This window comes from Lagenorhynchus albirostris, chromosome 11, assembly GCF_949774975.1.
Source record: "Lagenorhynchus albirostris chromosome 11, mLagAlb1.1, whole genome shotgun sequence".
Taxonomy (NCBI): Eukaryota; Metazoa; Chordata; class Mammalia; order Artiodactyla; family Delphinidae; genus Lagenorhynchus; species Lagenorhynchus albirostris.
In genome coordinates, this window is record NC_083105.1 from 85,590,622 (window position 1) to 85,617,394 (window position 26,773).

At 36.1% G+C, this 26,773-nt stretch overlaps 1 protein-coding gene across 1 annotated transcript in view; it reads left to right on the plus strand.

Moving 5' to 3' along the window:
- The window catches only part of SOX5 (SRY-box transcription factor 5), a 963,387-nt gene extending 947,361 nt beyond the window's left edge, over window positions 1-16,026 (plus strand). The window contains exons 16-19 of the mRNA XM_060165318.1: window positions 5,068-5,176; window positions 7,782-7,955; window positions 13,460-13,676; window positions 15,289-16,026. Coding sequence (XP_060021301.1) covers window positions 5,068-5,176; window positions 7,782-7,955; window positions 13,460-13,676; window positions 15,289-15,592 — 804 coding nt within the window. The 3' untranslated portion in view covers window positions 15,593-16,026. The remainder of the gene's footprint in view (window positions 1-5,067; window positions 5,177-7,781; window positions 7,956-13,459; window positions 13,677-15,288) is intronic.
- The last annotated feature ends 10,747 nt before the right edge of the window (window positions 16,027-26,773 follow it).

Genomic DNA, 26,773 nt, shown 5'->3' on the forward strand with positions numbered 1-26,773 from the left:
GACAGTCACACTCTATTCTGTCATTTCATGCATGTGCTTTTTATGAGTTTTATAGCTTTGTGAGCTTTATTTCAGGGACGTCCATTATCATAGCTGATCCACAGCCCATCTCTTTCTTTGTGTATGTGTGTCTGACGGTGAGCAAAGCTTGTCACTTATATAAATCCCAATTTCAAGGAGTAATAGAGGAACCATCTACTCATGCAGTTTAGGCTTAGGTAACTAAGGAAATATCTACTTCCTCTAGAGCACAGTTTGTGTGGTTTTTTTGTTTTGACTGCTCTATGAAATATCGACAAACAATGTGCCTTTTGAGCCTTTACAAACACAGTGAATTTTTAGTTGTTTTCTATATAGTTGAAGTAATGGAATAAGAGAACTTTTCAACTTAAATATGTACTAGACTTATATTATGGGGCTATAAACCATCAGGCCTGAGAATCAAATGGAAAATAAAAAAGATTAAATACATTGTCAGGGATGATGTGCAAGAGGAAAGAAAAAATCCCAACAACTTTTAGAGTTGTTACAAACATTCTCCTTTTTAATGCATATTTGTCCACTACTCTGGCTGTAGACAATAAAGGATCATAACCACAGCAGGATACTTAATACTCATATTGAAATAACTATTCCTGTAATTCTTATATTTTAGGAAGAATCTTTATCTTTTTCATTTCCCCTATTTACTTTTTCCCTAATATTAAAAGTGTATCTTTTTCATTTTTTAAACTAATGAGAATCTGTCATATATTACAGCACCATTTTACAAATTAGGATTCTGAAACTCAGGGAGGTTAATTGATTTGTCTAAAGTAGTATAGCTAATATATATGGCAGCGTTTGGTTAAAATGTCATGTTCCTGATCCCAAAGCCATTATTTTCTATATGGGTTATTTTCTCTATTTTCAAATATGTTCTTTTCCCACTGATCTCTATAGCCTTTTGCCATTCAGAACGTTGTTTGCTTAGAAAGCACTGATCTTTACTGACCACTTCTAATCAGCTAATTACCCACATCTCTTTAGATATTTCTTGGCTCTCCTTGTTGATTCCCACCATAGTCTGGTGTCATGTGCAAACAATACACGTGCTGTTTTCCATTATTCAAGTCATTGGATGAGCCACAGAGCCCAAAACCAGCTGCCAAATTCCCTAAGTGAATATTAACACATTAATAATAGTTATATGAATGTTGAGTTTTAGAGTTATTCATTTGACCCCAAGAAACTATATTGTCTAAAACTTTCTTTTCTTCTGTAGATCAGATACAATTCACTTGAATGTTTCTTCAAGTCAACATAGGATCAGAAAGTTTTTCAAGTTAAGACAAACTTTACCTTAAGTTTCTTCTTGATCTTAGTAAACCTACAGAGTTGTACAAGGTTTGATTAGCCAGATAGGACTCATCTTTCCAAAGGAATTCTAGTTGTTATCCAATAGCTAGTTTTTATCCAATAGAAAGCATACAGGTCGTCTTGTTTGGTCCTTATTTGTAAATCCTCAGGACTATTTCATTTTGACTACTTTGTAGTAATTAATCTGTTTGCACCCTGTACTCTGATGTTCCTCAGAGCAGTTCAGAATTTTGGCCAATATTTCTTTAAGTGTGTTTTTTGTTTGTTTGTTTGTTTTATATCTAATAGGAAAAAAGTAGAAGAGAGAAAGATGAATGAATCTTATAAGTTTCAGGGCAGTGTTTGGATAGTATTGAGAAGGCAGAAAAGTATAAGTGCTATACTGGATTTATGTTCAAGAACACTGGTCTTAGACTGGGGGCATGTGGTGGTCTTTTTCTATAAAAATTCTTGACTAATGTGCTCTTTATCAGAGCCAGTTGGAACTAAGGGTATAAGTTTGGTAAAAATTATCACCTCTGCCCATCAACATATTTTTCTATTTCCATAAACTCAGTTTCTTTGGTGTTTCTTATTTCCAACATCTTCCCATTTACCACCTCCCTACCTGACATTTACTGCCGTCATTTTGTTTCAGCAGTCTCTATTTAGAAAGGATTAATTTAATTATAAGAACTTTGAGAATCACCTTTTTTCAGTAATAGTCACACATTTGAATAGAGGCTTTGGAAAGGGAACTATTTAACCCAGTGTACAGAATCAGAAACGGTTGAGTTGTATCTCAGACAGTGCATAGTAGGACTCTTTGTGAAGGGGATGGCCAGGAACGGATGGGATTAGAAGTAGTAGGATGAAAGGAATCTTCCCGGTGTACCAGCATTTGTGCTTTATAATATTTGGCTGACTTTCCTCCTATATTCCTGAATAGATTGAATTTAAACTTTTGAAGGCTATTCTTAAATCCAACTCATTCTTTTGGTAGTTCAGTATATTATCTAGAATCCTATTCACACATAGATTTATATCTACCTATATACATAAGAACTAAATATGAACTTTTACAATGGGATCAGTATTCATATGGAATTGTATAGCGAGTTATTTACTATATAACCACTGTATTTTATATATATATATATATATATACCATATATTTACCATATAACCATTTGGGTTTTATGATATACCCCTTACCTCAGTTCCTCTGTCTTCTGAATTTATTGTCAGCAAGAGTTTCTAAATTGTGGCAGTATTACCATTTTGATTTACATGCTACTGTAAGGTGTTTTAATTAAAGACACAACACACCTTCTTCAGGTCCTCCAATCACTTCTCATTTACCCTGTTCACATGACTGAGAATTAGCTTAAATGACTATTTAATGACTTAAATGACTATTTTGTGACAAAAGGTCACAAAAGAAGTGCAGCTGACTGTGTTTACTTCCACTGTCTCCTACTGACATCCTCTTAAGAAGTATCATAAATTCCACTTGTGGATAGCTAATTGAATCATTTTATTATACTCTGTGCTTTAGAGGTAGATGATTAGAGGTTACTTATTGTAAAAACTACTTGTGACTTTCCAGCTCATCCTTTGCTAATTTTAGCTACTTGGTAAGATGGTGCAAGGTCCATACAGCTGAATGCAGAATCTTCAGAGTCACTTAACATTTCATTTTTTCTACTCCAACTGCCTTCATTTTGCTGTTTCTTCTTGAAAGACTTTACTTCAAAATAGAAAATATGTAGCATTATTGCCCCATACACTTTTAAATAAAAACCTGAGAGGTGATCCATGCCCAGTACATTCCCCAAAGATAGCACAGTAAAGTATTCACTGACCCGGGGGCTCTCAGATTATGTTGATGGAATGTGGTTTGTTTTTTTTTAATGTAACTGTCTTCTATTTTAACAGCTACATTTACTCTAAAGACAGTCTGTTAAGCTGGTGTCCTTGGTGCTCCTGGGCTCAGCTGAATATATACAGCAGACTCTCTCAGCAAAAGAAATGTAGAACATGTAAAGCAGATGAAAATACCAGTTTCATACACAAAACAAAATTGGGTGAGGTTCCACATTTTTAAATATATAATTTATTTCAACTTTAGTACTATATAATCTTATAGAACTAAAGTTGGTATAAACTATTTTGTTTTCAGTTTCTCTACTGTATTTTATACTGATTGACAATTTAAAATATTTTTTCTATTAAATCGTATATCAGACTTTGATGAAGAGAGACATGGATTCCAAGGCCTCTAAATTAAGAGAATTTTCCATCTAGTGTGTATAGTTGAAATACTGTCAGAGATTTTATAGAGGTAAAGTATATACTGTCTGAAGAATTTCAGTACCCTGTTGGCTCTTGTTGGGAACGTTAGTTGGGTTCTTTACCTGTAATACAATTATCTTAAATAGTTGATTATTTTCTGTGAACCTTTTGTTTTGTTTTTTTTTTTTTTGGCCGTACGCGGGCCTCTCACCGCTGTGGCCTCTCCCGTTGCGGAGCACAGGCTCTGGATGTGCAGGCTCAGCGGCCATGGCTCACGGGCCCAGCCGCTCCGCGGCATGTGAGATCTTCCCAGACCAGGGCAGGAACCCGTGTCCCCTGCATCGGCAGGCGGACTCTCAACCACTGCGCCACCAGGGAAGCCCTCTGTGAACTTTTTATTGTGTCAGTAGCTGTTCCGCAGCTACTGATTCATTTGTGTAACTCGTGACTGTGTTCCTCAGAAGATGAGGTGCATGATTACCAAGAAACATGAGCAAATTTTATGAAATCCAATAGGTGCTTTTCTTAAAGCTGCTTTGGAACCACATCATCCTCAGAGCAATGATGGAAAGTTCTAGAGAGAGTTGTAAACCTTTTATTGTATGCTTTTCTGTTCTTAAAATCACCCAATTACTTAATTTGGAAATAGTTTAAAATCTCGTGTGGTGTAGATTAAGCATTATATTTTTCTTGAAAATAATTTACTTTGTAATGCCACGTTCTCCATGAATTCAGATCATGCACTGCGTGCTTTCAAATGACTTGATGTCTTTGCAGATCTAATTTTGGTATATTTGTATCTCAGATAATTCTCCAACTCAATATTTTGGCTTAGCAATCCAAATCAAATCGTGGTCCAAGTAGCAGGCACTCACATTGAATGTACAGAGACTTGACAAGCAATTAACAATGAATATTGAAACGTCTTCATTACCCTTGCATGAGGAATGCAGATGGCATTTAGGGAGATGGCAACCCGAGGGCACTACTGTGAATTATGTTTCAATCATTTGGTCACCTGACTATTGGAAGACTTTCTCTGGGCCTCATGCCACTTCTATACTTTTCCTGTCTGGCTAAAAATAAAGCAGGCATTCCAAATGTTGTAAAACAGGTTGCTTCCATGAAATTTCTATGCACATTTTGTGATTTGGGAAGGTTGTCTCCAAGGATCCCAGCATCCATCCTTTAGGCTCAGCAAACCCAAATGCCAAGACTGTATAGGGGATTCTGCAAATCAGAGTCCCTTCAAACATCCTGCTGATCATTGGCTTCAGTTACCTCAGTCATAACGTGCTGAATGTGCAAAGGTGAATAAATCAGCATCTCCTCCCTTCCAGGAGCTAATGTGTTATATATAGCCCAAGGAAAAAAATGTCTTTGAATAATTATAATTTCCAGATTGAGATCTCATTATAAATTTCTTTTTTAAAGGAAAAAACAACACTGGAGAGTCTGACTCAGCAACTGGCAGTTAAACAGAATGAAGAAGGAAAATTTAGCCATGCCATGATGGATTTCAATATGAGTGGAGATTCTGATGGTTTGTGAAATTTTTCGTATATATTCCAGTAGTGTGCAGAAGTGTCTGTTTAATACCAATTAAAACTACTAAAAAATATACAAGACAGCCACCTCATACCTGATCATTACAGTAAGAGTTCACATGTACTGAGTGGTTCCCACCTGCCCAACGCTCTGCTGAGTGCTATGCATAAATCATCTCTTTACTCCCCAGCACAACCTGTGACATAAGAACTCTTACAGATATAGAGATTAGCCCTTAGGAATTTTGAGTCATATTTTCCAAGACTACAGGGCTGTAAGCACCAAAGGCAGGTCTTGGATTCAAGATGGCATGATTCTAAAGCAAATGCTCTCAATCATCATCGTCCCTGTCTCTCACTTCCCTATTTCTTACACCTGAAACAAACTTTTCAAAAATGTTTTTCTATAAGCACATTTTGAGGTTTTCATTTGTCAAACCCTGACCAGAATACATGGCTCAGAGGACATTTTCAGGATAGTTTCTTGCATCTGGGACCCTTTCCCTCTTATACTATCTACCATACAGTCAGGTGCCCTGCCTACCCTCTGTAACCCAACTAGAGCTCCAGCGGTACAGTCTCATGCTTCCCTCACATGCCTTGAGACTTCTGTTGTCTGCGTCATCTTTGAACGTTCTAAACATCCACAGGGACAACCAAATAAATTGATGCTCTAATTCTAATAGCACAGCAAAGAGGGAAAAAGAAGAAAGTGCTTTTCCTCTTACACTGAGCCCCGACTGGGACCCTCTCTCCAGTGTCAGGTGACATACATGCATTTCAAGAGCATGGTCCTCAACTTTGTTACCATGGCAGAAGCTCCCTGCATACAGAAAAAGACTGAACCAGCGCAAACCAGTGAGCAGCCAAGGGGCTAGCCAAACTTGAGCATTTAACCAGATAATTCTGTCGAGACCAAATTTTATTGAATTGGATATCCAAGAAAAGTCTGTGTTTTTCTAGCCTATTGTATCCAGATGTTTCCTTCTCTTTTCTGCTTCGCTTGGCTAAGATAAACCTGGTCTAAGTACATACAGAGAGCTTGTTTAGCTTTGATGAAATCACATAATGTTCATTTTATTGCTTATGTTGCTGTAAGGTGTAAGAACAAGAAAAAGCAGCTGTGCAAATGATCATTTGCCAGCTACAAACCCATTTTAGGAAGATGTCGCCATATATTAGCACTCATTTTTGTCAATAAAAAGACAATTACTGGTAATAACACATTTCATAAATTTTAAATTGTATCAGCGTGATAAAATATACCCACGGTAATCAGCATTAAAACATCAAAATTGTTGTTGCTGTTATTTGTTATATTCAGTCATGCTCATATGCAAAATATTTTCCAATCTTCATCAGACCAAAGGGCATACTACGAAAGAGAAATAATAAGAAATTCCAAATAAGCTGTGTTTTTTGTTTGCTGCTACAGAGGTCTTCAAGTCTGGGTAATTTTGTTTGATTCCTGTTCCTTCAAATTAAGAAAGGAAAAGGAGGATGAAGGAAGAAAAGAAGAGCAGTGCTCTAGAAAAATCCCAAAATATTTGAAATTTTTACATGCTAACAGAATATATCTCTTTCATCTTTTGTAATGACAATCCTGGAGAACATAGTGCCAGAGTTATATGTTTTGCTTCTCCTTATTTTCTTTGCCTAAATTCAAGTATCTCTGGAAGCAGTTTAATCTGCTGAAGCCACTCTACAAAGTCAGATAAAGCCTAGAGGAGCGCCTGAAGCTCCCCAAGGTTCCAGTGTGACACTTGGTCATGTTTTATCATCCTGAGTCTTGCTGTTTGGAATGTAATTATCAATGGATCTCTTTGGATAACTTAGATGTTAGTGGGAAAATTCAGGGAAATGAACTTTTTTTTTTCACCTTAAATACGTGACTGTAGACTTTGTAAGAAACCATAGAATGTAACCATTTGTTTGTTCTTTTCCTACCATTTTCAAGTATGTTTTGGGAACCAGACTATCATTGCTGCGTCAGCATATTTCATGCATGTATTAGCACATAATTTCAAAGAAAAGCCAAACACATTATAGGAGATATCTATATTGTATTTTAACCTTAAACATTTATTTAGCAGTGTTTTTATATAGCCTCAGAGAGAGAAAAAGTATGCTATGTTCTGTCAGTCTTCAGGTAGCAGAGACACATCCTTACCTGTAGTCATCCATTCTGCTGAACAGTTTGGTGTTTCACAATTTTGTAAGCTTTTTGACCTATCTAATATTTCTACAGTACCAGCATGCCTGTTGACCTAACCCAACTATTCTCTTTCCAGTTTGTATCAAAGATCACATATTCGAATTTCTTGTGTGCTCTTGAAAGTAAATGGTGAAACAGTCCATAGTCCATTGAAAGAAAGGAAAAATATATTAGAAATGGACTTAAAAATACAAATAACAACATTTGACACCTCAAGGCTTATCACAGAACCTTCATAAACAAGCATCTGGCTCAAGAACTAGAAGTACCATTATTTGATGTGCTTTTGATCTTCAGATATTTTAATAGGCTGAAAAACAATAATGCAAGGAAGGGAATTGCCATAAGTTTTAACACTAACGTGAAGCAATGTTCCCTGTTTTTAGGAAGTGCTGGAGTCTCAGAATCAAGAATTTATAGAGAATCCAGGGGGCGTGGTAGCAATGAACCCCACATAAAGCGTCCAATGAATGCCTTCATGGTGTGGGCTAAAGATGAACGAAGGAAAATCCTTCAGGCCTTTCCTGACATGCACAATTCCAACATCAGCAAGATACTGGGTAAGCAAAGTATTAAGAGTTAAGTGATGTATGAAGTACAGGTACAGTTTTGTTTTCTGCATTTGTTGAAAGAGACTGGGTTTGGAAGCCAGGCAGCTCATGTTTTCTACTTATCTAAAAATTAGGTACATCTTATTGAGCCTTTTCTTCTGACCATGAAGCATTCCACATTTATCAAGAAATTGTGCCCAGATTCTGATTTAGATGTGTGTTCCTACACTAGTTGTTGTAATATTTCCTCTTCTTCAAAAATTTAAAATATTTGTATTAAGACTAGGAAGAAAAGCTCTTTTCACACAAGCCACTCAGTATTGGTATTGACCTTATTTGTTCTTTTCCTTTGTAAACACTATAGAATTCGTCATGTCATGGGGGTGAGGGTGGAGGTGGAGATGATGTCTGTTCTAATACTATAATTGAAAATCAGTTTAGATTGTCAGGACACAAGAAGATGTTTGGGTGTACATTTTTTAATTTTTACTTTTAGTATCCTTACGCATATTTTCAGTATCATATAAAAAGGGACTTTCCCTGCTATTGCAGCTTTCAGCTTAACAGATGACAAAAGTACATATTTACCCAACATACATAGACACTGAAGCACACAGCAAAGATGGTTGAAAGGAAAGAGTACTGATTATAAAGAGACCTATTATACACCAATTTAAGTCCCAGAAAGAAGGAATGGAAGAGGCCATTTCTTTGGTGCTGTTCTCTTGACATCATTACCATCATCAATGTCATCCTCACCATCATCTGTACCTTCAAGAGCATGGTGTCCAGGTTCTTGACAACCTAAGCAAGTTTTTATTTTCTCTGACTTCTAAGAGCTAAATAAAAAAATTAGAAGAAGAACACTTAACTCTATCAGCACATTTTGTCTTTGACAAATAAGTAACAAAATTTGTTGAAGTTATTAAAGCTTTGTTAAAATCCATAGTGCACTTGGAATTACACGTAGCTAATGTAGTTTGCCTTTTGATTCTTTACATTAAGGAACCGATCATCTGAAAGTGGTTACTAAACATGTACATGCGTTTTTATGATCCCATATTTTCAACAACGGTAATAGGGTGCCTCCCAGTCCACAGTGTACATTTGTAATGAAACAAAAACAAACAAAAACCATTAACTACTTAAACTTGTGTCTCAATTTTCATCTAAATGATTTTGAGCTCTTTAGATGACGGTTACCTCAAAAGATATGAACATGTGAAGCTTTATATGTGCATAGAAAACATGAATATTTATGCATAAATATGTATGAATATTTATGTATAAATATATATCCAAATATAATAAAAAACTGAAACTGATCAAAAGAAAATGCATATTTTTTGCATCTCTACCATCTCTGATCTATTTTTCTTTTTTTGAAAACATTCTTCCTTCCATATGAATTTTTCGTTTAAAAAAATACCGTATCTGTTTCATTTAGAAAAACTCAAGAAAAGAATAAAATACTTGATGTAAGCTTATTTCATATTTTAATATATCAGTTATTATCAAATTAGAAATCCCCAAATGTCAAAAAAACACTAAAAACTAAGATTGTTTAACGTGTCTTTATATCATTCATTTATGTGTCTGAATACTAAAAAAATAATAATCACTGATTAAAACCTTACTCTAAGTATGAGAGAAATACCAGTGAAATATTTTAGGAAATAGAGCAAAAGCCTTCATGGGAAAGAGATGACTGGCTAAAAGAATTCCTTTCTGGTTTGAAGGAGAGAATATTAGAATGACTATATGATTATATCATAATAGGTTGCATGAAAGAGAATGCTGCCTAGCTTAAGATTTTTCAATGAAATTATATTAATTAAAGATATAGCAGGAAAAAAAAACCCCACCGAGGTGTCTTGGGCCTCAATATTTAGTCATAGCGTCAAATAAATAAGTGATCTTCAAATACCCACAAGATCATTCTAAATGGCTCATTTCATATAAAAGTACAAAGAAAGCTTGATGTTTTCCCTTTTACTAATTGTTTTGGATAACAGCCTCTGACAGCATGCCACTAATTCATTCTGCTTAAAACAGGCGCTTGAGCTGGGTTGACATTTTACGTAGTCTCCGGAGATCCTAGTTGACATTTTAAAGGGCTTCTAAGCATTTTATAATACCCTAAAATCTGGTTTTAATAAGCCATTCTGCTGAAATTGTTAACATAAGGAATCACCTTTTACCGTTTGGCGCTAGATCAGGGGACGGGGGACATCTTTTTCTGATTAGGTATACAGTAGTTAGAGTAAAATGTGCAAACTCATTACAGACCCCGTGGAGATGACACTGTTGCCCAGCTCAAACTCTTCATTTTTAGTGTGTTGCCAGACTTAGAAAGGAAAAGAGTACTTTCAAGACTGATTTTTTTTTCTCATTTCGAACATCAAATATTTTAGATTGAATCTTCTTTTTTGTCATCAGGAGGAATATCTGAATGTACTTAATTCTTTTTTCATCGTTGAAGGCTCATCTTTTGGAAACAGCAGGGAACTTTTACTCCCTGTACATGGTCCAGGGTGAGCAGCCAGCCACACCCAAATCAAGGAGATGTTTTCATCTCTTTTGAAGGTATCTAAAATTCTGCCCTCCCATCCTCATCTAGTGAGTTTCAGGGGGTTACATTGCAGCTACAAACAGTGGTTGGTGTACCTGCAAAGCCACTGAAACCAAAACCAAACTGTCATTTGGTTATCCCCATTCGAAAGCTATTATTAAAAAATGATAGCTGCCTTTGCCACCAAACTGAACCACTGTTCTGCTCGGTCGTATAATGGAGTAGTTAGCTTAAGCATTAACTGGGTCAAATTGGCCCTTAATTCTTAATTTTGAAAAGACATGTAACAGTGATATGGCCATATTTTTCAATATAGCTTAGAATTCAGTGATACTTCCAGAGAAATTATATTATCAAGTTTCAAAATATTTTGATTCCAGTTCATACCACAGTTAGAGGCCAACTTATTTGAGAATTTACACATCTTGTACTATCCTTTTTTTCTCTGCGTTTTAGCCAGAACAACTTTAGGTTCTTCTACTCCCCCTTCCCACTACAAAGCCTTGATCATTCTATTCTTCCTCCATAGGCTGCTCTTGTTTTTTCAATCCCTCTAGGAGTCATTTTTGCAGCGATGCCTTCCTGACCTACAGAAGATTGATCTCACCTCCTTATCATATGTTCTCCTAGCTTCCTGTACTTTCCACAATTAAAATTATACATTTTGCAATTACGTATTTAATGTATTTCTTCTCGGCTGGAATATAAGCTCCAAGAAGATAGGAACCGTAACAACTCACTGCTGCATATCAAGTGATGAATACAGCATCATGCACATAGTAGGAAATCTAAACATAGCTCTTACATTCCAAGGCATGTTACTATGAGGCATAAACATTCCCTTTCCTTAGTGAAAAATATTCTTTTTTGAGCTGATAGAACATTTAGACTTAGGGAAGAATCTTTGGCAATTCCTATTCTAACTGAGAATGCTAGTTTCTTTGTTTTATTTGGTGGTAAACATAGTTAGTGAATTTCAAGTCAACCATCCTTGATCCACTGTTTGATTTCTTTAATTATTCAGTAAGTTATTCTGATAAGTTCACTTTTCCACTTCCTATTCTGAGGGTCAAAATTCTGGTATACATACATATAAGAAACTCCACAAGAAGAATTGATCTAGTTCAATAGTATTATAGGTTTACTTGTGTTTATATTTGCCCTGAGAACGACATAATGATTTTCAAGTTCCTCTAGAAAATAATGTTGAATAATAAAGAGTTTGAGATTGTACCTACAAATGATATGGCCTGACCAGCTAACTAAATGTTGGACACTGTATTTAAATACAAGTTTGAGAAAGGAGTAGAAAAATTGTTATTATTTGAACTGTAACCTGAGTTTCTGTTGTAAATATAATGAAATCATATTGGCTGTCTAGATTGGAAAAAATCTGTTTATAAATCTTTGTAACACCTACGTGGATATACCCACCCAAGCAACATCTGTTCCAATAGGAAAGAATTCTAAGGGAGGAGATGTTGTCCCTTTCTCTGCATTCGTTTAATAAATATAACAGTCCATATTGAGGAATTCTGTACATTTGTAGGAAAGTACTATTCATTAGTGAGCTATTTGCATTTGAGATGTGGAGTTATGGTTAAGTAATGAATTCATTCAAAAGGTTTACGATCTTGCTTAGGTAAAGGCAGCAGGGCCAGTACATATTTGCTAGGCATCTCCTAATTCCAGTTATTTTGGTCTTTGTGCATTTGGGTAGAGTTGAGCTGAGTACTTGCAGATAAACATCTGCAAATAGATTTTTCTCACATTCTTAATAAAAAATAAACATTACTACTACTACTACTTCTGTTACTACTGCACATAGCCATACTGATAGAATCAACGCTTTAAATCACATCTATATTGAGAATAAGCATAAACTATTTTTAATTAAGCTTCCAATAGTTGTTTTTTTGCAATCCTACTTGAATCCAAACCAAAATTAAAAGTGAAAAGAAAGGGAAAACCAATTTGGGCTGACATTACTAATGCATACTCTATCACAGGAAGTGACATTTTTATGTATTATTGAAAGTGATTTAGTAAGAGAAAAATGTTACTGAACACATACTTATTATTGTGAGTTTTGATTTCTGCTAGATCCTATATGAGTATAGGTATGTAAGGATACATGTTGTACCACAATTTCAATTTCATTTCTGACTAAGTTTGAGTCAGTGATCCACAGGTTAATAGTTGTGTGACCTTGGGTAAGTTACTTCATCTATTTGAACTTCAATTTTTTAATCTTTAGAAATAGGTATAAATGTTGTCTGCTTACGAGATTATGGTGAAAGGTAAAAATGGAACAACTTATGTAAAGGTTTTAGTACGGTATCTAGCTCACAGTAGTTACCCAGTGCATGTTCATTAATGTATTTTTTAGAATTAGAATTTTAATGAAATAAATTTTTAACTAATCACATAAGCATATTTAAACATTTGGGGGAGGATGAGAATTACACATACCATACGTTAGAAACCTTTGTAGTAAGTAATGTACCCTGCATAACAATACTCAGTAACTAGATAATTACCCTCAGATTCAAAATATGTAATGCATTTTTGAATAACTTTTCAGTTCACAGTTGAATTACATCATGGTCTAATGTAGAAATGAAAGATATTTCCATTAAATCATCTATGCACTTTTAAGTACATAAGGTACAAGTTTGGCTAAATTGTTCATTCAAGCCAGAAGAAAAATATTGCTTAGTGTTTGTATCTCTGGGTGCACAGTCTTTGAGGACACTGCCGCCAACACCTCTGTTCTTGTGGCATCTCACCTCTTGAGTCAGAGCTCACTAATCATAACCTTTTCATGTATTTCTGGGATTTGGCCAACATTTTTACTTTAGATTTTCGTGTTCTCAGTTATACCTTTTTAGGATCCTCAGCCGCTGTGCAAATGGGAATTGTGACCTTTTTTTCCTCATAGGATCTCGCTGGAAAGCTATGACAAACCTAGAGAAACAGCCATATTATGAGGAGCAAGCCCGTCTCAGCAAGCAGCACCTGGAGAAGTACCCTGACTACAAATACAAGCCCAGGCCGAAGCGCACCTGCCTGGTGGATGGCAAAAAGCTGCGCATCGGGGAATACAAGGCAATCATGCGGAACAGGCGGCAGGAAATGCGGCAATACTTCAACGTTGGGTAAGGACCTTGCGGTCATTTTCCCATAGAGAACATTTCCCGTTACACTTAATGGGATGTGCGATGTATTTGTTTAGTTGCAAAGCAGCATTTTGAGAAAGCACCTGAGCACAGTGTATTTTCAGAGACTAAACTGTCCCCTTACAATCCTGAGAAAGAACACTTCATGTGAATTCATTCCAGGCTCCTAGAACAATGGCTCTGATGTGGGAGCTTTGTCAATAGCTGGTTTGAAAATAAAATATCTGAGAGTAAAGAATTTTGAAGTTTGCTATTAAAAACATAGAAGTCTTCCTGGTTCTTTTTCTTGCTGGTTTTCATTAATTCCAAGGCCTCACAGTGTAAATTCCACAGCAGCTAACAACTTAGCTGAGATAATACAACATAAAACCGATTCCAAAAGAAAGACTTGTTTCTGAATATAGCAGAGCCTCTGGGCTCTCAAGGCACACGTGTGGCCTTACAAGATCACATGAAGTAGGGATTCTCTTCAGGGTAGAACAAGTTGTGAATGGGAAAGTTTCCTTCTGAATTAAGGATGCTTCTCTCAGTATGTCTTACCCTGCTTCCTATGGCAAAGGCCTGCAACCACATTGTTTCTGCATAATTTTATCAAAAAGCACAGAAATAAAGTTGTTCATATATGGAACAGTAAATAAGATCCTGAGAGCTTCTTAGAATAATAAGTACTGTTCTGAAAATGGCCAGAGGATACTTTACAAAAGAACCACAAAACTTTTCTAATCTGCCCTATCCCCTCCACTCCCCTGAAAGAGGCTGCTTGCTTTGTCCAAAGAGTCTGTGATTTATATCCCAGTGCAGTACTCTTCTCCACACTGAGCACGAGACCCAGCGCTCCTTGGGGAAATCGTAAACAGACAAATGAATGAAAGAAGGCATAAATGAACATCATCTATTAATCCCTTCGTACTCGGACCAGCTACAGAATATATCTGTGGAGCCCAGTGTAAAATGAAAATGCGGGGTCCCTGTTGAAAGGTTTTTTAAGAATTTCACGATTGTGACAACAGAACTTTAAACCAAGTGTGGGATCTGTCTAAGCCCCGGGTCCTGCACAGCTGCAGAGGTGGCCCACCCGTGAACCCAGCCCTACTTCCTACCCCCACTGAAAACTATTTCAGGGATGAGGTGGACCTGTTCAGTTCTGGTGAGCTCTGGGCAGTAAAGTTTTACTTTGAGAGCTCTAAGACTTTAGGGTTTTTCCATTAAAATTGAATTATCTTTAGGTTTAATTCTTTTAAAAACTGTTTCGACATGTTGTAGTGAAGGAAAAATTAACTCGGGCTCAGGGACTTGAGTTCTTCTGCTTAATCTTTCTGTCCCTCAGTTCCTTTTCATAAAGTAGAAAAGTAGCAATCACTTTAAGAATCAAATGGGTAACACGTGCAAATGCCTTGTAATCTATAAAGCACTACATAGAAGTAAGGTATTGGGATCAAAGTAGGATACAGTTTCCAAAATGTCGGGCAGCAGGGTGAAAATCATGACCTTCGAGTTGGACAACTTGAGCAAATTAATTATAGAGTAAGTAAGGCCTGCATCCAACCGTCCACTCACCCACGGTCTCTTTTTGGGAATTCCTCTCCAACAGGCAACAAGCACAGATCCCCATCGCCACTGCTGGTGTCGTGTACCCTGGAGCCATCGCCATGGCTGGAATGCCCTCCCCTCATCTGCCCTCAGAGCACTCAAGCGTGTCCAGCAGCCCGGAGCCTGGGATGCCTGTTATCCAGAGCACTTACGGCGTGAAAGGAGAGGAGCCACATATCAAAGAAGAGATCCAGGCTGAGGACATCAACGGAGAAATTTATGATGAGTACGAGGAGGAAGAGGATGATCCAGATGTAGATTATGGGAGTGACAGTGAAAACCATATTGCAGGACAAGCCAACTGATAAGGGTCAAAAGATTGTTGTGACCTTAGGACTTAAAGAAGCCCTAGCTGGTTCATCCTTACCAGTGGCCAAGCACATTAACTTTCTCATACACTGACTGTTACTTTAACTGTTAGTCTTAAATAGTTGGGACATCAGCTGACTAATAGACCTCAGCCTCAAAAGGCTTGGAAAGGAAATAAAAATACAACAAGCAAACAACAATATCAACAACAAGAGATTGAAATAAGCTATGGGTAAAATAATGCCAGTAATTCAGCTGCTACATCCAAGCACTGAAGTCTTACCCGTCAACTTTTTTTTTTAATAAACTTTATGGCTGTTTGTTCTACAATGTTCTAGAAATTCTCACTCAGGTACACAGTGCCAACAAGTGGCTTGTGAATGTGTTTTGTTGTTTTGTGCTACAGTTTTTAAAAAGAAATAAGTTTTGTTTTTTGGGGTTTCTGGGTTTTTTTCCTTTTCTTTCTTTCCTTTCGTTGTTTTTGTTTTTGTTTTTGTTTTCGGTAATGCACCTGACAGAAAAAAAAAAAAGAAAGATGAATTTCTCTTTACTTCTCTCCACCTTCTCCATCTCTATACTTTAAAGATGGGAGTCTGTGCATGGGGGGGAAGAGGGAAAAAGAGCCTGTTTTTAACTTCCTTGCTATCCACCACAAAATAAGCAATCATTTTCTTTAGAGGACTTTCTTATCTGTTGCACACCACACTACATCTTTGAGCAAGTGCCAAATTTGTACTGAAGTATTGACCCAGTTGATTTTTTTCCCTTTCCTTTTTCCTGTTCCTTCTTAAATTAGGACAGTGTTATATCTTAGACAATCCCTTGAAAAACCTGAAATACCAGCAGCTGGTGAGATTTGACTTTTTTTTTTTAATGGAAACTGTAGGTGCTGTTCTCAGGTGAAAAGAGAGAGAGAGAGACATAAGAAATTTAGAGAAAAAAATATTTTCTGATCTTGGATTTTTGTGTGTATGTATGTGTGTGATTATGGTACTAATTGGAATAATGTTGGACCATTGTGAGTTAAACCCACATCTGGGGATGAAATCCCACATCCTTCTAAGTGACTGGTCTGGAAGCAGCCATGACCTTGACTTTGCACTTCAAATGACAACCAATATAGGGCTCAGAAATTATATTTTTAAACTTCTAATATGATTATTATTGGATGGATCAGGTGGCCCTGTGTAATAGAGGAGTGCGTGTATAACAGGGAAGCAAACTGTTCCCAGATGTTCCTTCTCCCTGGTCAGATGGTTCCACTAACATTTCCTACCTAATGATTTCTATTTGTTTTTCCTGTTGATAACTTCAAGCAAAACAATCATTGTTTCCCTTGAATATATTTGCCCATATTCTAGAAATATAGAATTAGCTTATTTCTTCAACATTCCATCCTTTCCTGATCAGGAAATGGAACTGATGATTTTATAAGGTATTTTTCATCCCTCCATGAAATGAGGTGGAGGCCATTTGCATTTCAGAATTGTGGGCCATGTGCATTTCATGCCGTAAAAGGCAGGACTTGATTAAAAGTTGTCACAGCCCAACAAGAGGGAGCCTGGCTGAGCCCAGCAACCCTTGCCAATGCTCTACTCTTGCTGTAAGATGAATCCACTGAAGTCCAATTTCTGATTCCAGCAGAGTGTGTGCATAGAGCAACAACCGATGGTGACGGGGCTGCTTAGACTTTGCCAGCCAAGTGCCAAGGCAGTCGTAGGGCTTGTCCAAATAAATGGGAAGTCATTTAAACTGAATTAGTGTTGTTTGTGCTGAACCATCAGACAGTAAATACTCCAACCAGTAGCTTGGATGTGCTATGGTTTTCACTCCAGTCATCATTTTCCTATCCCACCCTCCCCAAACCTGACCCTAAAGTTTGATTTTTTACATATACATAAGAAAAAAATCCTTTTTATTTTTCTCTCTCTCAAAAGACTTGCTCTGGGGTTTTGCTTGGAGGAGCTAATCATATCCTGCATGTCAGAGACTTTGCTTTGTTTGTTTTTCTGTTTGTTTTTGATGACTGTATTTTCATTTGAACTGCCTCTTTTTGCTAGTGTTGTAATAATGATGATGATGATGATAAAATAATAATAATAATAGTAATAATAATAATAATGGTCAGCTGTTCCCAGATTAGTAAGTTATGCATAATTTATTTCTCCCTTTCTATTTTATTCTCCTCTGATTTGGAAGTACAGCCAATAAGTTGTTAGATATTTAAAACAAATTTCCATCTCCAACATGTATATATATATATGTATACATACATATATATATGCACACACACACACACACAAACACATTCACTCACACAGTTTCATTTATCCTTCCATAAGTTTTCTCCTTTTTAAAAGTTTGGCCCCAACAAATGTCACGTTCCGGTGTTTAATACCTACAAGTGAATTAATGGGAGGGTCGTATTCAATCTCAGTTAACTTAGGCTCTCATCACTCATTTTAGTTATTTAATTGCCACAGTCATCTACAGCCAATTTCTCTTTTGTTTTTGTTCGTTTTGTTTTTAAGCACTCTGGATAAAAAAATGGACACTTGTTTTTATATCGTTATTATGTACAATGTGAAAACAGATTTTTAAAAATTTGTTCTGTCTTTGTTAACAAATTCTTTCTGACTTATGTGGGTTCACCTCTCACGTTTGCTGGACACTTATTTTCCACCATGTTATAAAGATGCTTTGTTTTCATTTCATGACTTTGGGCTACAAGAATACTTTGTTTTAGCTCCAGGTAGATGCCACTGAGGGCATTAATGGCTGACACAAATTCTAACACACTTACCAGTGAATTGACAAAACACTTCTGTTTGGTCTTTTTGTTTGTTTTTTACTTGTTTTATTTGAAGGGGAAAATGAAATTGTTAATGGTGACCTTTAACGGCTGAAATTCAGAAGTTAATTTTATTTAGTTAGATTTATGTCAGAGAGACAAAACTGTGCATGGATTGAAACAAAAGCGAGTCCATAGCCTTGCATTATGTTCTCTTGTTCTGATGTCTGATTCACTGGGGGTCACAATTGTTTTGCCTTAATTTTCCCCAAAAGAAAACAAACAAAAAATCATATTAATGTTTAAAGTGCTTTGAAGTCATTTGATAACAGGTGCTATGAATGGCAGCCTACTGGGTTAGCACATTGCCTTCTGGCATTTGATTGGTTTATCATTTTTGTAAAGGATCCTAAAACCTTGTATTCTTTTTCTGTGCCCCATGATGACCAAAAAAGATAAGGGAGAGGAAATGAGAGTAAGATCAAACTCAAATGAACATAAAGTCTCCCTTCTCTCCCCTTTCCTACCTACCTGTTCACATTTCACATTACTTGCTCTCTCTCTCTCTCTCTCTCTCTCTCTCTCTCTCTCTCTCTCTCTCTCTCACACACACACACACACACACACACACACACACACACACAAACACAAACCACAGGCACATACGCTAACCCTAGTACTGAGGGATAATCTTGCCAGAATTCTGTTTTTTATGGCTGTTGTAATCAGTTCTTCTAAAAACAGTCATGTTTTAATATGAATCTAAGAGCATCACTGGAGAAAATAGGTTAAAGTTCATATATAAGTTACTAAGAATTTGTCTAGTCACAATTGTATAAAATAACAAAACTGTTCTTCAGTCCACTTATACCTAAATTAGTTAAGTCGATTTTTAACATTTATTTGGCATCTACAGTTTAAGAGTTAACCATGTATAAAATCCCTCCCAAAGAACATAATCATTATTGAAACCAAATCCTCTTATAAGGAACAAATATAAAAGAATTTCTTTGATGAAGTTATTTCATAGGTTTGATTTTGGAGTAGACTTTTTACCTTAATTCATTTAAAGAAAATTATCTTTAAATATTTTATGGTCCAATTTCAGATATTTTCTTAATCCAGAAGATGTTACTGTTCCCAGAAGAAACTTCTTATATCACATTTAAAACATCAAAAATCATTATGTTTTCATTCATTCTAATGGGTAAATTATTTGAATTGTAATAAACAACTGTATATTTACAAACAGGTTTATAAAATATTTGTCTATCAAGTTAATAGTAAAATAAAAATTATGGGGTCTGCAAGGAAAGATATGAAGCCCACTTAAAGTGGTTCAGAGATCTCTTTTGTCTTATAGGGCATAGGTTTTCTTTTAGACAGGCTTTTACAGTATTTAATTTTAAAGTTTCCTATAACTATCAATTTCCCAGGTTGAAGATGATGTTGGGTTTTCTACTGATTGATTCCTGTCCTCCCCAGTGTTTCTGTCACTGGTTCATTAAAACAGTATTTATACAGCTCCACTGGCTCTAAAGCTCTTAGTCCTAATGTTTTGGATTTTATGAGTAAAAATGGGAAAATGTAGAAAAGAGACAATCAAATGCCTGGAGCTTAAAACAAAGTATGTGCAACCTACCATCTCACTTGAAATTTAATAAAATAAATAATTATGTAAATATAACATAGAGTTATAGATTTATATTTTGTTCATAACACATAGTGTAATATAAGTTGTATATTTTCATGTTTTTGGTTTTATGTTATCATTCATGCCACAATAAAAATAAAACAGGAGTTTATGTACTCTTAAAAAAAAAGATGTGGGTTGCCACCAACCTGTTTGTTTTTGTTTTTGTTTTTTGTTTTTGCATTCTCTTTTTTCAGTATTACTGCCATGCAAGGCACCAATAAAAACAGCAAATGTGTTCTTTACCTATTATACTGTGTTTCTTTTCACAATTCTTGTTATGGCGGTTTAATCATTAGTCTTCTTATAAAAAGAGCAAAAGTATGAAAAATAATTTAATTTTGTTTCCGATATAGATAACCTCACTTCCTGAAGTTGACTTTGAACTGAGAACTAAGGGTTTAGATCTTAGAGGTGGACATTCAAGAAGGCCTCTTTATAATGCATCTCATGAGAGAGCTTCACTGTAATGTCAAAAGTTATCCTTCTTGTATGTAATTGAAGCTAATAACACTTAAAAATTCTGCAGCCTGAAGCACGCTTAATGTCATTTTTCCCAAGCTTGACACTATCATTGGGGCAGGGTTTCTACACTTTAGAATTGAATTTCAGTCTATTGTTGGTATAGAAATTCTAAATTTCAGATTATGAAAGTAAGAACTATAAATAATTTTTACTGGTATCTAATTTACAATAATGGATATTTCTAAATTGTTTAACATTCTGACATTTACCCTCGGGATTCTACCTTCAGCTTTTTAAGCAAATGTTAAAACAAGAAGGCTCCTTTTCTTCCAGTGGCCATTTTTGCTTGTCTCTTCCACCATAATATGTATTTCTATCTTGATAGTTTTATGTGTAATCATTTCCCATAAAGGTTTTGGTTGGTTGGTTGGTTGGTTGTTTAATTGGGTGGTTTTTAAATAAGTATCAAGTAACTGGGTTACATAACATCTGGTTCAAATGAATATGAAGTAAGTATATAAAGAAGGTATGTTCTACTAACACTTTTCCCATTGTAACCCTTCACAGAAGTATCAGTAGTTTACAATGTCTGGTCCGTGGGCTACCTGCTTTAGAATTAACTGTTAAAAATGTAGATTCTTAGGCCAGACTCCAGATGTAGTGAATCAGAATCTCTAGGGATAGGGATAAACCTGTTGCTATTAACCAGCTCCAAATAATTACTCTGCATGCCCTAGTGTTTCAAAACAACCAAGAGATGGGGCTATTTTCCACTTTTATCTACCTTTTGTGCATGTCACATTCTGCAGATCCTATTGCCTACCATACTTTAACCTTAGGCCTCTATAAAAACCTCTGTGAAGCTGAGGGTCAGTGATTCATCAAGAGTTTGAGGCTAGAAAGAGTCCTCAATCTGTCCCTTCATAGATTAGATTGTTTTTGAGGGCATTTGATCCACCAGAACATGTGCACATGTTATCCTTGTTTCTCTGCTTCTCCTTTTGTTCATCATGGCAAAGCAGTAGGCTTCAGAGACTCCAGACCAGTCGGACACCGAAAATACAACTGAAACACACAAAACTATACCCACTTAATATTTGCCAAAAAATTGAGGTGCTTTTGAAAGGAAAATATCCATTGTAGAAGTGGAGAAATGATCATTCCATGTAGTGTTTTTAGTAGACCACCTACAGCTACAGTGGTCACAGTCTCATCCTGTTTCTTCAAGAAGCAGCATCGTCGGAGTATGTTAAGTATATGTAGATGGGGAAATCTTGTCTGCTTACGAAAGCTTGGCTCACCCAAGGTGCAAAATCCCACCTTTGGTCTCCTTCTTACCAAACAAAGTTCTTTGTTTTGTCCTGTCACACTGTATTTTAGAAACATTCTTTTCTTGGCCTTTATGTTTTTTAGTTTCTTACGGAATATTTAGGACTAGCATGCAATAGTAGATTGTTTTCTTACTGACAATGCCTTGAACAACCAGAAAAATTCTGGCAATAGTGAAAAGAAATCCATTCTTTTTTTTTTTTTTTTAATCTCAATTCTGACAGTTTTAGAAATTGGTGTTTGAGGAAGTTCACATATGTGTTTTTTAAAAAATCAAGATACTGAAAAAAAAAATCAAGATACTAAAAAAAAAAAAAAAATCAAGATACTGTCATTCTTACCAAATTTTAAAGTTCAGAAGTTATCCCTACTTATAACTTGACATCATCATGGAAACCTCAATTATAACTATGGGGGTGAAGGTAAGCATGAATTAGTTCAATATCTAAGTTAAAGAATATTTATGAAAAATATCCAATCTATTTTTCTTGAGTTTCTAAAGCAACCTAGTAACTAGCTGAGACGAACTGTTTTATAAGTAAGCATTGTAATTAGTATGTAAAGCATATGCAATAGTATTGCTAAAAGTTCTTAAAAATAGTTACATTTTATTAAACAGGCTAAACATCTGTTCTACAATTTAGTTTGTTCTACCAATTTGCTTAGCAAAACTATTGGGTTGGCCAGAAAGTCCGTTTGGGTGTTACAGAAAAACCCGAACGAAGTTTTTGGCCAACCCAATATTTTTACCACCAAGAATGAACCAGTTCAGCTCTGATCACAGTATTTCATCGTTTTGCAACTAGGTCCAGATACGTGAGATTTTACTCTCCCTATTATTACCATTTTCTAAAGATACAAGTGAATATGGTATGGAATGGTACTTTGTTGGTATTCAAAATATAACCAAGAGAATGAAAGTTGTTTTATCATTAATATCTCCACTGATTCAATTTAAAAGCGAAAAGAAAAATTACGAGAACAACTGTAGGAATCCAGTAGGCCTAAGTAAACACCATCATTTTGTACATTGCCTGTTCAATTTAGTATTAAATTTCAGATTCTGGAAAGCAATCCTAATTACACACAAACTGTGTTTATAAAAACACTTGTTTTTTTCTTGTTTATAAAAATCACTGCTGTGATAACTTTTAAAATCACTGTTGTGATAACTTTTTTTAATAAATTCATGTGGTCCTGGTAGAAAGTTGGAGGAACCATAGAAAATATTTAGATAATTACTTACATGGAAGTAAGTAATTACTTACATGGGAGACTGGCTTTGTTCAAACGTTGGCCTTCGGTAAGCATTCATTTTGCCTTATATTTCAAACCTACAATTGACTACAAGTTTATAAATTGTGGTTGCATGAACTTAAGTTTGATTCAGGACTACAATTATTACTAGTAGGCCCCAAATAATTACACAAGTTGTCTTTTTTATTTGGGAATGATCTTTGAGCATGATTGTCCTCTACTGGGTTAACATGCACAAGAGGGGTTAATCTGCTTTCTTATGGTCAGGGCTTATTTGACATCTGGAAGATGAATTAAATTGCCAGTGGTATAACACTGGGCACAAATGCTAACTAAAGATATTGAAGAGAGAATTTTAGATTGTCCTCATTAAAGAGTTATCCATTTCCCTGTAACCCACTGATTTTACAGATCTATAAGCTTTGATATTATAGCCTATTATATCACCTATATCTAAGACTCTTGCTTATAAAATCCTCTGGTGTAGCTTTATATTTGTCTATTGTTACAGTAAACACTTTAAAAGGTCACTTAATTTTTCAGATACTTCAAGATCCCCCAAAGTTTATGTTGACAATCTGTGATAAAGTTTTATAAGTTTTACACTTTTCATGTAAATTTTAAACACACAAAATCTGAGTTTGTATCATGAAAAAATATTTAGACATTTTTATGAGTGAAAAATCCAAATCAGGGAAAATGATAAAAATCATAGGAGGTAGTATGGTTTGTCTTTCCTTGTCTTAATGACTCAGTATTTGGCAAATATTAAATTAATAATGCTAACCTGGTCCTTCTGGCAATAAAAAGCCAAACTCTTGTCAAAGTTGATGAGTCTCTGCTCCCTAGTGCATCATGTTGACTATATGTCAATTCATAGGCTCTTTCTCCCTCTTTCAAAATTTGGAATGGCGGGCTTCCCTGGTGGCACAGTGGTTGGGAGTCCGCCTGCCGATGCAGGGGACACGGGTTTGTGCCCCGGTCCGGGAGGATCCCACGTGCCACGGAGCGGCTGGGCCCGTGAGCCATGGCCGCTGAGCCTGCACATCCGGAGCCTGTGCACCCCAACGGGAGAGGCCACAACAGTGAGAGGCCCGCGTACCGCAAAGAAAAAAAAAAATTTGGAGTGGCTTACAATAAATACACAAGTACAGAAATGCCAGCACAGTTAGCACATAGCAATTAGACAATAGGTAAAGAGTAAGAAATAAAAAGAAATCACACATATACTTACACATTATAGAAACACACACACATATTCCTTTTTTCTTACTCTTTACCTTTTGTCTCTTTACAGAAGAGATGTGTGTGTGTGTGTGTGTGTGTGTGTGTGTGTGTATACACTGTCCGAGGAGGACAACTCTAATCATTAAAAAACAACTCATTTTCATAGCAACCAGGGCAAGGAAACTACATGGATTAGAGAATTCTCATTGCTTAATTGAAGGAAGCGTGCAAGTTTATCATGAGAAATAAACCTTCATTGCCCTAAATTCTCAGATGGATTTCACACTTAAGGGATAAGGAACAATGCAAAGTGCCACTTTATGTAAGCAGATTTACAAAAGCTGTAGATTTGTTTCGTATATGCTTACCTATCAGTCCTTAAGCAGTTTTATAAAGACAATTTGCAGGGGGTCAGAGAGGAAGATAGTATACATATGAATAGATAACTGGATATATGGATTAAACAAGGATTTACAAAGGATAAAGCTGGAAGAATTGTGATTGGGATGCATATTTATCATGTCCCATAGACTAGCTTTTTCAACAATCAGATGTTTCACATTGGCTTTTATGCTATGTTCAGTATTATGATAGGTCTATACAAGATATAAAGCAAAGAAGACTAGCACACATTAAGCAAAAAAACAATACAAGAATATGATTAATGAAACAGACTGTAAGTGACACAGGATTTCAAATCAGAACAAGAATCATTTTCATATTCACTGAGACTTCAGCTTCTAAATGAATGTAGTAGGTGGTGAATGGCCAACCTCCCACTGGAACAACTAGAAAAAGCTGGAAAAATACCCCCCAAATTATATTTTAGGGAATTAGAAATCTATGGAAGAAATGAGGGCTAGATGAACCATAATTTCAGAAAAGCAAAAATTCATCTAAGGTGAAGCTGATGATTACTAACCATTCCTATTTGGTGAAAACATTATCAAATTCTGGGTTTTGCTATAAAAGACTTGGTAACTTATGGGTGAAAGAGAAACCAGCAAAGTAGCTGTGTGGATCCAAAGTGCCTAAGTGGAAACTTGAAGGACCTCAAATGCAAGATTGGTTTTACTAATGGCATATTTGCTGAGTTCTAGAGCTGTATGGGATGTTGGAGATTCATGGCAAGCTTCCAAAAGAAAGATTGAAATCTCCTGTGTCATTTAGTCCTTAGGAAACAAAGACCAGCCATAGATCTGGGACCTGACTCAAGCGTACAGCTAATCACACTCTCAAGATAATTGCCACATTTTATCTTCAAGGGGAAGATGCTGGAGAGTTGAGCTGAGAACCTTCTAAGGGCAGACCTGACTCCCCTGTAGTTTTTCATGGCTGAGGAGACAAATATCCAGCATGCTCACAAGCAAAGCTTGGGAAAATTACACTCTGAGACAAAATAGAGGCAGCCTGAGTACCACTAAAACTGCCAAGCAACCTTAACACAGCTAAATCACTGGTAAGGGTAAAATGATCACCCATCTGCCTAGCATGAGACTATGAAGCTCCACTCCGGTGGAAGGTTAAATCATATGGGTTCTTTTATTTGAAAAGTTTAGGGAAAAAAATCTAAACACATGCAAAGGCAAAATTTACAATCAAGAGAAAAAGAACAGTAGATGTTTATCTATAGATGATACTGATATTGAAGTTAGCAAAGACTTTAACACAAGTAGAGCTTAATATATTCAGGAAAATAGATGAAAATAGACAAAATAAAGAGATGAGATCTACAAATAATAATCAATTAGGCAAAGAAGAGCACAGAGTTAGTGAAAATAAAAAGTTTAATAAAAATATACAGATGTATCAAAAGTTCACCCTGTGACTCAGAGCCCCCTGACCCAGGAACAGCTCATCCCCAACCTGGCCATGAAAGAGGTCATTGATGCGTTCATCTCCGAGAATGGCTGGGTGGAGGACTACTGAGGCAGGGTGGGTGTGTGAGCCACTCACACGCCTTGCCCGGTACCCTGGCTCAGGAGGGCCTTGGGCAGTAGTCTCTAGCCGCTGTACATAGTTTGTGTCCCTAGATCCCTGTCCTGGTGTCCCCAAGCCCACCGCCATCAGTTCTTCTGGGTCATAAGCCTTCCCCATCCTCCTTCTGGGCCAGAAACAGCAGGTGAGAGTGGGCTGGGCTGAGGCTGCCACTGCCACCTCTGTCCCTGTAATAAAATCTGTGAGCACTATAAAACAAAAACAAAACAAAACAAAAAAATAAAGAGATAATCACTGAGAAATTTTCACATAAAAGATACTGAACAGATTCAAGAAACTTAGTTAATCCAAGCAGGACAAATAAAAGAAAACCACATATATAAATTCTCTAATGAAACCATTGAAAACCAAAGACAAATTTTTAAAAACAGCCAGAGAAAAGAACACATCATTGTCCAGAAAATGGCAATAAGACTA